At 29.9% G+C, this 13,232-nt stretch overlaps 1 protein-coding gene across 1 annotated transcript in view; it reads right to left on the reverse strand.

The window, feature by feature from the left end:
- The window catches only part of LOC143230846 (influenza virus NS1A-binding protein homolog), a 47,300-nt gene that overhangs the window by 12,319 nt on the left and 21,749 nt on the right, over positions 1-13,232 (reverse strand). Inside the window, exons 2-5 of the mRNA XM_076465092.1 lie at positions 9,367-9,506; positions 7,872-8,016; positions 4,229-4,413; positions 415-539 (exon numbers count right to left, since the gene is read on the reverse strand). Of these exons, the coding sequence (XP_076321207.1) occupies positions 415-539; positions 4,229-4,413; positions 7,872-8,006 (445 nt within the window). The 5' untranslated portion in view covers positions 8,007-8,016; positions 9,367-9,506. The remainder of the gene's footprint in view (positions 1-414; positions 540-4,228; positions 4,414-7,871; positions 8,017-9,366; positions 9,507-13,232) is intronic.

Here is a 13,232-nt window from a genome sequence, read left to right on the forward strand (position 1 = left end):
GGAAGGCATGGCATGTAGGGTTGATTTTCTGGTTTATACTTTTATAAATTAAGAATACTGGAGGCTATAAAACTGCATCATGTTTTATATATAATGTTATTTGCATTAGTACTCAGAAGCACAAATAGGGAGAAGAATGAATATTTATGCTGGAGAAAAAATAATGTTACAAGGTACAGAGAAGAAAATTAAAAAAATATTTAAATGATTTAAATACATACTTTTGGAATTAAGAAAAGAAAGTTTGATTTCTTAATTACAGTTTGATGCCATGTTTATTAATGGACATTGATAATATAGTTTAATCAAATTTTGAGTTCTGTAGAAAGATCATAAAATGAACAATTTTACCCACCTGTATTCAGAAAGATAATTAACTAGCTACAGAAAATCCAGGTGTATTAAAAAACTCACCTATACAATTGTCTGGTGAAAGATGTTTTATCAGAAAGTCTCGACACTGTTTAGCTGCAGAAGTCATCTTCAGTTTAGTAGCAGCTACATAAGCTTGTTTGACTTTGTCAGCAGGCACCTCTAATCTACAGAAAATATTTTAATTTTTTTCAAATATGGTGATCCTATAGCAGGACAATACATAATGAAACCTAAACAGCTTTCCCATTATTAAAACTACAGTAATTATAATTGAAACTTAAACATAAGCAATTATAAGACACATGAAAAGCATCAAAGAAACATTTACCTTTCATAAATTTAACTTCAAATATTTAACAAATATTATCAGGTTCCAAACATACAAAATTCACTTCCATTTCACACTGTACTAGTCACCTGTTAATCATTATAGGCTGCTACACATAGCACAAATTAGGAAAAAAACAAAAAATAAGGTACAAGTAACTAAACAATTTTCAAGTTGTTAATATTTATCCCTTACATCAGATGAAGTTGGGAGTTCATCACAGAGAAATTTGCATCATTTTGGTCATCACACTAGAAGCACTAAAACTCACCTTAAAACTGTTAATTTAATATTAGAAGTTTCACAACAATTTTTGTGCTTGTTGTTACATCTTCTGCAATGAAATTTTTATTTGAAAATAAGTTTTTCTTTTCCTTTTGTGTCAAAATTGTAGTAAAGGCCACTGACTTTTTCAAAATAATTTACCAATACAAGAATAACTTTCAGTGTAAAAAAAAGAGCCAATATGCAATGGGAGATTGTCTGAAAGTCTGTTTATCCTAGAGTAGTAGCAAGAGCAATGTGTGAAATTTGAATGAAATGCAAACATTGTGAGAAATGTACTCAAAGTGAGATTCCTGTGAAACAGAGGCATAAACATTAAAATATAATAAAAAAACTGTAAAACAGAGGGAACAAACCCATGGTTAAGCAGACATCAATCATCAAGTCAGAATAGTTGAAAAACATTTGTTATTTCAACTAAAGTGTCCTAGAAAGATCAAACCCTAAGTTATACAGAGCTTTATATTTATCTAACAGACATTTTCTTTTTCAAAGTTGCCACCAAAATATGGGAATTTCTGTACGAGTGATTCACAGTAACAATAATAATAAAATGTACAAACAAGCAAAATAAATAGTAAGCAAAGTTTCAAATCTTACACCAAAAATACTCCATCATCTAATTATTGTTTAGATATTTACACAGTAGTTACTGACTTAAACAGCAACATCTTGTATATGAATAATTAAAAGAAAAGTAGTTTAGTTTAATACACTATTACACATATATTCCCTATAATAGTTTCAGCATTTGTGCATAATGCTTGTTGTATACTAAATTCCTACATGGAGTTAGGGCCAAGATCGTTGATTTTAGTTATGAAAAAGAAGAGATATTGCAAAATTAGTTCCTATTCACAAAAGTCTAATGTATATTTACAATATAGGAATGACATGTTTCTTAACAATAAGATAACCTTATGCTACGTAAAACGAAAGTTTTCTGTTTTAAAACATGTTAAAATTAAAGAAAAATGTAATTACATAAGCCTTCCAACCTCTTGTCCCCACATGTATGAAATTCAGTTGTTTAGTTCATGCATATAATGTAAAAATAAACGAGTAAAAGTGTCACAGCATCTTGCAGCCAACAACATGCAGTAATCAAATGAGATGTGAAGACTGACCGACTGTTTATTGAGTGTCACTTAAGACTATGCTAGGGCTATAGGTGCTAGCTATTCCTAATTTTGAAGTTATAGAATATGAAAGGAATGCAACTAGTTAACACCATACACCATCAGCTCTTGAGCTACTTTTTACCAAGAAACAGTATGATTGGCTGTTACAGTATAACATCACCATGGCTAAGAAGACAAGCAAATTTGGTGATGGGCTTTGATCTCATGGCCTGTAGATGGTGAGTCAAGTGCACAACTACAAAATCAAAACTCATTAAGCCATTACTGAATATATTTATATAGACATAAATGCTCTCATATAATAGATTTATTTGATAACAAATGAATAATGCAGCAAAAATTCAGATTAAATGTTTCAAACTTAATATAAAAATCCCAATAAAACTGGTTGTCAATTTTTTAATAGCAATAAAACAAGTTAAATGCAGGTTTTAATACTTCTGCATAGCTATAGTTATACATGAAATGATGCAAATCTACTTAACAGAACACTATGTATCAAGTATACAATGAATATATCACATATAATTGATATTAGAAACAAGTTTTTGCTTTAGTATTCAATTATTTTACATAATGTGCTCAATTATAGTACTATTTTCAAACAAGAGATGATTCTATAGCAGACTTATTATGTGAACTTAGTGATTTCGAATCTATGTCATCTTAACTTACAGCTAAATTTGGATAAGTTTTAAATTTCCCAAGTATGAGTTTTTAAACTGTAATATTTATAAACATAATTATTACCTGCTATGATATCTATTTTATTTCTATGTGGTTGATATGACTAACTGGAAAATCATTAATAAAAAGAAAATGGATGTTCCAGAATCATTACATAGAAGAATTACAGCAATGTTTTATTAAACAGGTTACTTGGGTTTAACACAAATCCTTTACAATTAATTTTTTATAGAGAAAATAAACTCAGCATCTTAAAAATTTTCTTATATCAAATTCACTGTCCAACTCCCATTTAGAGCACAAACAGTACAAAAATTCAGAGTACAAATAAAAACCAGAAAAACGAATATTCTGAAATTGATCAAAAATGGATAACATAGGTCATTATCCATATAATTCGAAGAACAACTTATGTTGATTGGATTCACAGTGTTTTGAAACTCATAAAATGATCAAAATGAAAGACAAATTTTGTGGATAAACAAAAAAAATATTTAATTTTTATCATTGAAAGTTCAGTTTTAGAACATTATAATCTATTAATGCATAAATGAAATCATGCTTAATGAACCTAAACCTGCTTAAATTGTATAGTTTAGTTGACTGCTATCTGAAGTTAAATACTTTTGGTTTTGAATACACCTCCAGTGCCTAAGTGATAGTTTTTAAGTTTGAAGGCTTGTAATGCTACAAACTGGTTTTCGATATCCAAGATGGGCACAGCACAATTACCCCACTCTTAGCTTTATGATTAACAACAAGCAAAGAGTCATTTAAATTATTTTTGACATTTAATTATTATGAAAAAACTTGTGAAACAATCAAATTGTGTTAATGAACTGTCAAACTTCCTTTGTTCTTTCATCACTTATAAAAAACTACTGAAAAAGAAAAAAACTGTATGCCTTACAAAATGTAAAAGAAATCTGATGTTTTAATTTTGAAACCCAACACAGATAACATTTAGTTGTAAATAATATTAGATAACTAAAATTGAGAAATCCTTAAATGATTGTTTTCCATATATCCTAAAGCAGCCTTACATGTATCAGAAACAAAAGGTTTAAAAAATATTCCTCACATTTGAAACAAAGATAGTTATTACTGAGAGATTTATTTTCTCTGTCACAATAGCAGATTCACATGCAAAGTCTTTAAAAAAAATTCCAGAATTAGTTATTACTTTACTATCACAATCTCAGTAGAAATTACTCTAAGTTATACTCTTATAAATCAATAACTGTCAACCACCCACACAATGCATTACAAAAAACCAAAGTAAGGAACTAAATTTTTGCCTCAAGCTTTCTATGTAGCTTTAACCTGTTATTTACAATGTTGCAATGAATTTATTTCACAAATGAATTATACACTGTTATTTTAATATCCACTACTTAATTCTTGCACAAACCTAGCTGTGTAAGCATACTCCACAAGTTTTTCAAAAGCATCAACATCAAAGCTACCATTGGTCTTAATCTTACAAACATGGCCACCGTTACGGTCAGCAGCAAAAATCTCAAACAGATAAGGACTTGCACTGGCCAAGATAGCACGATGAGCATGTATTTCACGAATATCTTGGGCTCTTCCAACCTGGATTTTGTAGATATTAAAAGAAACACATGTATCAGTTCACAAAAAAATCTTTTAATATTAAATGAAACAGCAATTTTAATGACTGCAAATACAACTTTCAAGGGAATAATATGAATAAATTCAGAAGGAAAAGATCAACTCCAAATGTCTTTTTTTTTTTGTATGTGTAAAATGCATTTTATGATTGAGAAGCATAATAACTAAATTTTCTCAGAGAGGTGATTTAATAAAGTCAAATACACTTACTTACTGAATGAGACAAGAATGTTAAACACTCTTGCATTTAAAATAAATAAGGTCGACATCAATGTTTGCATTTAAAAATTTACAATTACATTAGAGCAACTAACAAAAAACATTAAGTATCAATGACTTTAAAGATGGACTTAAGAAGAGTAATAAGTCTTCAATCCAAACATATGTATTCCTTTAACAACTGCTATGTTGACAGTAATGTGTTTTCATTATTTTCAGTCACATAGTTAATGTAGGTACTGGTTTAATTTTAATTGCAAAAAATTACATATTTTATTTGCTACATGCACAAAATATTCAACCCACATTTTTTTTTTGTTTACCAATTCTTATTTTTTAATATACCATCTGCACAAATATTATCACAGTAACTTTCAGAGCTTATATTTGTTTACACATCATGTCAAAAGTGAAACTGATCGTCTTTCACTGAGAGAGCATCATTTTTAATAATAATTGTATTAATTTCAATTAGTAAAAAATGAAATAGAAGAGAGAAAGAGAAACTACACAACTTGATAAAAAAAAACTTCAAAGTTACTGTAGTTAAAACATGTTTGAAATTAATTTTGCCTTGGATAATCAATTACATGCAATGTAGTTTTACTTAAATGTTGCTTGAGCTTAAACATTCCATACATTATAATTTCCTTAGTATAAAACATTATCAAAAACTTAATACAAAGTTTCATTATTAATACTGAGAGCAGTTAGCATCATACATTTATGGTCAAAACAAAAAATATTTTGGTTACATATAATTTTCCACAGCATGAAATATTTTATGTCTGCAGCTATGATATTAATTAAGTTATTAAAAAACTCTGACAGTAAATTTTAATTTTTTTTAGTTTGTACATGTAACAGACAAGGTCAACACAAGTGCAGTTTCCGTTACTAAATTCTGAATTTTCCCTCAACTGATGCTGGTGATCAGCACCGAAAAAACAAAAAATAAATAAAATGGATGATTTCTAATGTAGTATTTATCAGAGATGTTTCATTATTTTTTGAGGTATGTAGTTTTTAGCAACATTTATATAAACATGTTCTTTTAAAGCTAAACTTTTTTTAATACTGTATGGTAAAAATTATGAGTATTTCTAATATATAATGGATATAGAAAAATAATAATTTGTACAAAATATATGACATGCAGTTCAAAAATAATAATGATTTTATAATATTAAAATCAAAATTGCTCACTAGTAGTTTGCACATTGGATCAACTTCAGTACCATTGTAAAATCATAACTAAATGATCTTGAAGGACACAAGTTCAAATTTCAGTAACAATACTGATGAACCTGGATTATCACAATGTTATTTATATTATAATGGATCAAACAAGGCAACAAATAAGTTTAGTATTTTTAGGTAAGTGTTGGTTTCAGCTCAAACCACATATATTAACTTTTATAGATAAAAGTAAGTATTTCTAATTGAAAAATTAAAGTACTAAACTCCTATATGTGAAACCAGATAAAAATAAGCTTTTATGAAGCCTTGTATAATTAGATGTATAAATGGAATTAATAAAAGATACTTTAAGTTTATGTAAGTTATCAAAATCTGGTATTATTTTTCACAGTTCCATCATGTTTCCTTGACCTTACTCCTACTGATTAGTGGTTTTGGGGTTACCTGAACATATTGATCTGCTGTTAGAGTCCAGCAAATATTCCTCAACTTCATGATGCTATTGTAACAAGGTCTGGGCAATTCCTGCAAAAATGTTATATACTGTATACCATTGTAAAGATTTGTCATACTGGTTCTCCTTAGTGCCACCTCCAGAAACCAATGGAAGTGACAGATTAAGAGTAAAAACAGCCTACACCAATTACTGCCATCTCTTGAGTTACTCTTTCCTGATGAATAATAGAAGGTCAGGTCAGTTTCTATGCTACTGGAAAACATGTAATCCAGTACTACATGTTCTTGATGTGGCTGTCAGTGACTAAACCAGCACCCACTATCTGGTTAGCCAGATGAGGAAGGTAGTGAATTCTTGCAGGACTAAAAAATGAAAATATCAAAGGGCAAATGAACTTGCATGAATCAATAACCATCCACAGACCTCTCACTTCCTTGTGGGATGTTACTGACTTAACAAAGGCTACCAGAATAAACTGTACACCAACCAGCAAAAGGCAAATTGAAACCATTGCTATACTTTCCCAAGAATAATCATGATCCAAAACCATTCCAAGCAACATTCTTTGGTCATGTGATAAGAAGAAAGGGGATGGAATACTTTGTAACAACTGAGAAATTTGTGGGGAAAAGAAGTAAAGGTAGATAACAACAAAAGATCCTAAACAGTTTAATGATTTGGCTACACAAAGAGAGAGTGGCTAATGTAATCACCTACATTACAAACCAAGACACTTAATGATGAAGAATAAGATTCATCATCACATGATAATGCTCTTATGGCTGAAAGGTGAATGTGTTCAGTGATAGGATTTGATTACATAACCTTCAGATTTTGAGTCGAGCACCTTAACTGTCAAGCCATGTTAAGTATTCCCAAATAAAATGTACCTCTCATGATTCTTCATGCACGTACACAATGTTTCACTAACAGGTTACACTGTTTGTCTCCAGTGCCCATACTAATTTTGTAACTATTGTTTACAAGCTAAAATGTTAAATTACACATATTTTAGCTATTTTACTTTAAGAATTTGTTAAAATTAATTTACATTAAATTTTATTTCAGAAAGTTAGAAAAAGATATGAAAAAGTTGTGGTTGACAAATGATCATATTCAATGTCTTTCTGCTAGACAATTATCAATAACACTGGTTTTTTAAAAAAACACACTGTAATAAAGCTCTTAATACATATAGTTCTGACCTAGGGCAGTGTAACTTCCACCTCTTTTGGTCTTCTTCTCAAGACCAATCTGCAACCAATGTTTTTAAAGCAGCTGTACTCAACTGTATTTATAACACCACACTTAAAGCTTATCTAACTATTATAAAGAAGCTCAATAAACAAAGTCTCAATAATTGGGGAACATACTTAAAAGTAATACCATGTTGCCCATATCCTTATCACCACTGGTGGTCATTTCTTAGCTGTAATATAATATGGTTAGCCTAAACAAACTTAAATCTGTTTCTTTCTGAACCTCCTAGTAATTTATTATTTCATGAAAAAATAGTTTTTAGTGTCAACATTAAACAGGTTACCTGTAAGACAATGTCACAGAATTGCTTATTTTTCCGCAGCTTATTGAGATTCAGCAGTGTTTTGTTAATGTAGTTACTGTCTTCAAAGACAAAACTCTCTGCAGGTCTAGCTTTGGACTGTATTTTGTTATTCATTTTTCCAATACTGTAAAAAAAAAATGTACAGTTAAGGCTTTCTTTTAAATTATCAACTTCAGATCCAACATACCTAAAAATGAAAATACAATATTTATTCACTTTATTGACTTAACTATAAAAGCTAATAGAAGAAAAAATAAAGAACATGTTTTAAAATAATTTTTGCATTTCCAACTGTTAACTCAGAAAATTTCAGGAATGAAATTTATCATCCCAATGTTTATGTACTACATTGTAGTACAAGATGTAGTTTTGTAAAAGGTGAGTGAACTCTAAGAAAAACTTTCTAAAACTCATGGAGCATATTATATTACAGCTCATGTGACTAGTAAATCAACAAATTTATGTATTTACTTAACTGAACTGAACTGGTGTGAAATCATGTTTAAAATTATTTTCTTTGAGATGTTGCTTTAATATTTGACATATATCTGAGAAATCACTTAAGTCTGAAAAATATATTAAATATAGCCATTTTCTGAAATGCCTGTACCAACAGTACTTGCTAGTGTTTAAAGATTCTAGCCTTCTCTAAATATTTAAGCAGTTTAGGTGGTTTAAAGTAATATCCAGTAAAGTATTGTGAGTACTATACAGGGACAGTCACTTACTAAACAATGGGAACATTACTTTGTTAATTATGTATGTAAAAAGCCATTTCTCATAGCATATTTCACAAGACACACAAAAAGTAAAAACCTTTTTTTGTCTCCAGATTCTACATGCAAAAATGACATTCATTACAATAGGAAAACATGTAGGTTCAAAAAAATCAATGTCTGAAAAAACATTTGGGTTACAGAGTTTTAAATTTTATTTCAGAATGACAAAAATTAATGAAAATAGACAGAAAAATTCAGATAAGCAATGAATAACAGAGACTGAATTTAAAAACATTGGATTCAATGGGGGGAGCTCCATTTTCCCAGAAATTATTTACAATCTTGTTTATACATTTATTAAAACTGAATATAAACTGTCATATAAAGGGATGGTCAAGTCACTTATTTTTTCAAATACTATATAACAACACTGTAAATAACAAGTAGCATACAGCCAAAAGGAAAAAGATCATCTCCCACTCAGATATCAGATATCAAAACAGCCTTGTACCTATTCACCTAAAATTAATTCCAATTAACATAATCACATGCATCACTTCATCAGGAGAGTCATTCCACAACTTCATAACAAACAAAAGTATAATAAGAAAGCAAGTATTCTGTTCTTCTAGAGATTAGACCCATTACATTAATAAGTTCAGATTTCTAAAATATTCAATCTACCAATCATACAAACCAGCCATAGAAAGATATGAGAAAATTACTAACATATCAGAATAATTACATCTTCTTACCTTTACTTTTTCTGTGTTGCATGTTCCAGAAAAAACAAGTGTAAAAATTTAAACCTCTCCTGGTATTTCTTTCTTCTCTTTAACCAGGCATCATTCAACTGACATGTCTTAGCACTCTTTCCAGTATGCTGATATCTCTCCTATATCCAAAAAAAAAGATTAGGCAATGTATTTCTTTTAAAATAACTATTCACTCTTCATTTTATTTTTAAAAAGTTTGATTTTCATTTAAATAATGTAAATCTTAGTATGTTATCTCTGATGCTTTATATTAATAAATAAAACTGCCATGATAGAAAAGACTAAAGAAAACATCCATCTGTTGTATGAGAAGATACATATAAATATTCATTTGGCATTTTGCAGTTCCTTTGGAAATTTTTATATTTTTAGCCACTACCTCACCTTCTATATATGGGATCTTCACTAAACATGATACAGAATTTCACTTGGTCCTTGGGGAGATGCATACAGATTTTCAGTACTGCATTTTGCAGTTTTTATAGGTGTTCTTACACTTTTTTTAACCACTACTGTGCCTCTTCATGATGGATCTTCACCAAATTTGGTATGAAGATTCATTGGGTCCAGAGAGAGATACACACAAATTTTTAGTTTTGTCCTTTGTGGCTTTTATGAGCATTTTGCATTCTTTACCACAACATTGCACCTGTCAATATGCCTTCACTAAATTTAGCATGAAGGTTTGTTGAGTAAATGAAAATTTGTGGTTTCACATTTTGTGTTTTGCAGTTTTTGTGGTATTTTTATGGTTTTTTCAATAACATATAAGGAAAGCAACTTTTCATGTCCTAAGATAGCCTTTCATTAATCATGAATTTACATTATTAAGTCCATTAATGGGACAAGTACTCCAGCTAGTTCAGAAATAAGCTAATTTCCAGCATGTAGTTAATTTAGCTTTAGGACCTGAAACTGTTTTGTGCTTCTACCAAAATTTTGTGTGGTTAAAACCACAGCATATGAATTTTTGTATCTGTAATAAAAACTGTAGGTGAAATAGAATATTCAATGTTTTGTAATGCTCTACTTCTAAGTCTTGTTTCATCTGTTTTTCATGGGGTAATGGTACATACTGAAGTTATCAGGTTCAATAGTACTACACCAGTTAAGAAACTATTTATTTTTGCAATACATTCAACTATTCAACAATGAATTGCAACAAAAATGTCATCAAATATATAAGTTGTATGAGAAAAGTAAACTACAGATACTAGTTACAAAAGAAAAAAATGCATATCATCTACATTTAATTAATAAACAAATAACATCATTAATAACAACTGAAGAAGCTGACACTTCAGCTGTCCTAAAATCAACATGTGGTGAACAAACTTAAAAGATGCCCAAGCAAATGATACAAGTTTAAAACCAATAATTTCATATATTAGGAATAGGTCAGAAAGATCCTGATGACAAACACTAGTTCTGTACAGCTGAAAGATGCACTGGGTACAGTGTGATTCAATATGTTTACAACATGGCTTCTTGTTTTGGAAATGGGAAGGCATTAATAGAAAGAAACAATGACTACAGTTGATACTTCAACATTCTCTACATTCTAAAACACTCCACCTCTATAACATACAAATAGCAGGGCATTTAGATGATAATAAGACACTGGAGAGAGTAAAAGAATGCATCTATTGGAATGTAAAAAAGTGATGCAAAACATGTGAACTATGTGATAGGCAAAAAGATCTATGAAAGAAACAGCATGGGCAGTTACAGCAGTATTGTATTGAAGCACCACCTGAAAGTTGTTGTTGATGTGCTTGGTTGGTCCTCTGCTACAGAGTAACTGTGAAAATAAATATATTATGGCTGTGATGATGTATTCGATGAAAATCCAGAAGCATACATCATTTCCATCAGAAACACTAGAAAGAAAATTTGTTACCAAATATGTTTCAAAACTTCGAAAGCTTATGGAATTTCAGTCAGATCAGTTATTGTACTCCAGAACATGTTAAAACTAGCATCATACTATCATCACTGATGTTCAAGGGGAACTTAAAATGCAATGGGACTATCTGTGCTCCCATTGAAAGGACAGTCATGAATGATTTATATCAGCTAATGATAATATGAAAAATTGCTATGATGTTAATGCTGATAAGATAGGATTTTACTGAGGTGACATGATATGGCTATACAATCCCAGTGGCAAGATAGGACAAAGTCCAAAGACAACTAGATGTTATCAAGGGCTATATGTTTTGCTGAAAATAATGAATAATGTAGTTTACAGAATTCTGAGACAGGCAGTCCAAGCTGTGATCCTATTTTGAAGCACATCCCTAAAAGAGTGGCCAAGTAGGTAACTCCAGAGGATAATTTATCAGCAGAAAACCAACCTACTGATGACCCTAAGGTAATTATTGAGACCATTTTCTGAAAATCAACAGATGGAGCCACTTATGGATTTGTTCAACCATCTACTTATGGAGAAATCCCCAAGAGATAAGACAGCAAGTGATGACAAGGGAGTACAGGCCATCCTATCAATGTACTACAATGGCCAGATAAGAAAAAACATTTAAGAGACTTGGTGAAGGGACAATTTAGTGTAATTGTATCTCTATAGTAAGATTTTTCAGGGAGCTTCACAATACATGAAAGAGAAAGTGCTTTAAGCTATGTATTTTCAATGTTTAATTTAATCATTTGTCAAAGGTAATCCCTAACATGATAATGACCCTAGATTTGGAAGGTTTTAAAAGTAGTCCAAGAAAACTTAGAATCTTCATGAATGCTTATAACTGAGAGGCTTTGCAAAATATCTAGAAACAAGAATAAATCATAAGTGAGAATCAATAAAGCACTGAATCAGTTTTCAGTTTGTCTAGTGACTGAGAAATTAATGAAATATTCAGATCATATATGTTGAATTCTCACTGATCATCTTTGATATTGTAAGTTTATTTATATATTAATGGTTGCACCACTATAAGTAAAATTCTGTTCAAAATGAAAATATTATTTCTAAACTTAGGCCTACAAGTTACAACTGTGTACAAGTGACAACAACATGAAACAAACATTAAGGAAAAAAACAGACTTGCTTCTTATCATTATGTGGACTTAGCATTAATTTCATCAAACAATTAAAAATAACCCATACAATGAAAGAATAATTACAACAATAAGTTAATTTGGAGTCTCCCCTTAAGAAGTTTAAAGGTAGTCTACATTTTTAATAAGGTCTGTTTTTTGCATTGCTAAAGATTAAAAACTATAAACATGACAACAAAAATTTGTTCCATCAGAACCATTATGAAGATGAGTAAAAAACAAATTACATCTTTCTTCATTTATTTATAAATATTACAGTTGTCTTTTTCTTTCTTGTTACTATGTAGAACAATTTTAATTAAGGCCTTCCTGATGTCCAGGTAGTGTAATTTTCCACTTATTAAAGAATAAATCAGTTAACTTACCATACTCAGTTACTGAATTTAGGCTTTAGCTTATTTACAGTAATCTCTGATTCATTTTTAACACTCTATGTCTTAATTCCTTGACCTAAGAAAAACATGTAAGGTTTTTGAAACACAGTAAAAGCTTCTTTAAAACATCAATGATTACATGGTTTAAAATGTGTGCATTCCAAAGTATATACCACATTAATTTCTTGTTAATTGTCTTCCATTCACAAAAGTATATTTTACTTGTTATAGCTGTGCTGTCATATTGTTAATCTCTACATTTTTAACAGCAAGGTTCAAAATTCATTTTCATTACAAGCAGCACTGTGGTTTTTTAACTGCACAAAATCCAGGTTTTAAATTTCTCAACAACTTGCAAATCTTTGGATCTGTCATCTTCATCTCCAGCAGTCTGAA

This window comes from Tachypleus tridentatus, chromosome 10 (genome assembly GCF_004210375.1).
Source record: "Tachypleus tridentatus isolate NWPU-2018 chromosome 10, ASM421037v1, whole genome shotgun sequence".
In the NCBI taxonomy this organism is placed as follows: Eukaryota; Metazoa; Arthropoda; class Merostomata; order Xiphosura; family Limulidae; genus Tachypleus; species Tachypleus tridentatus.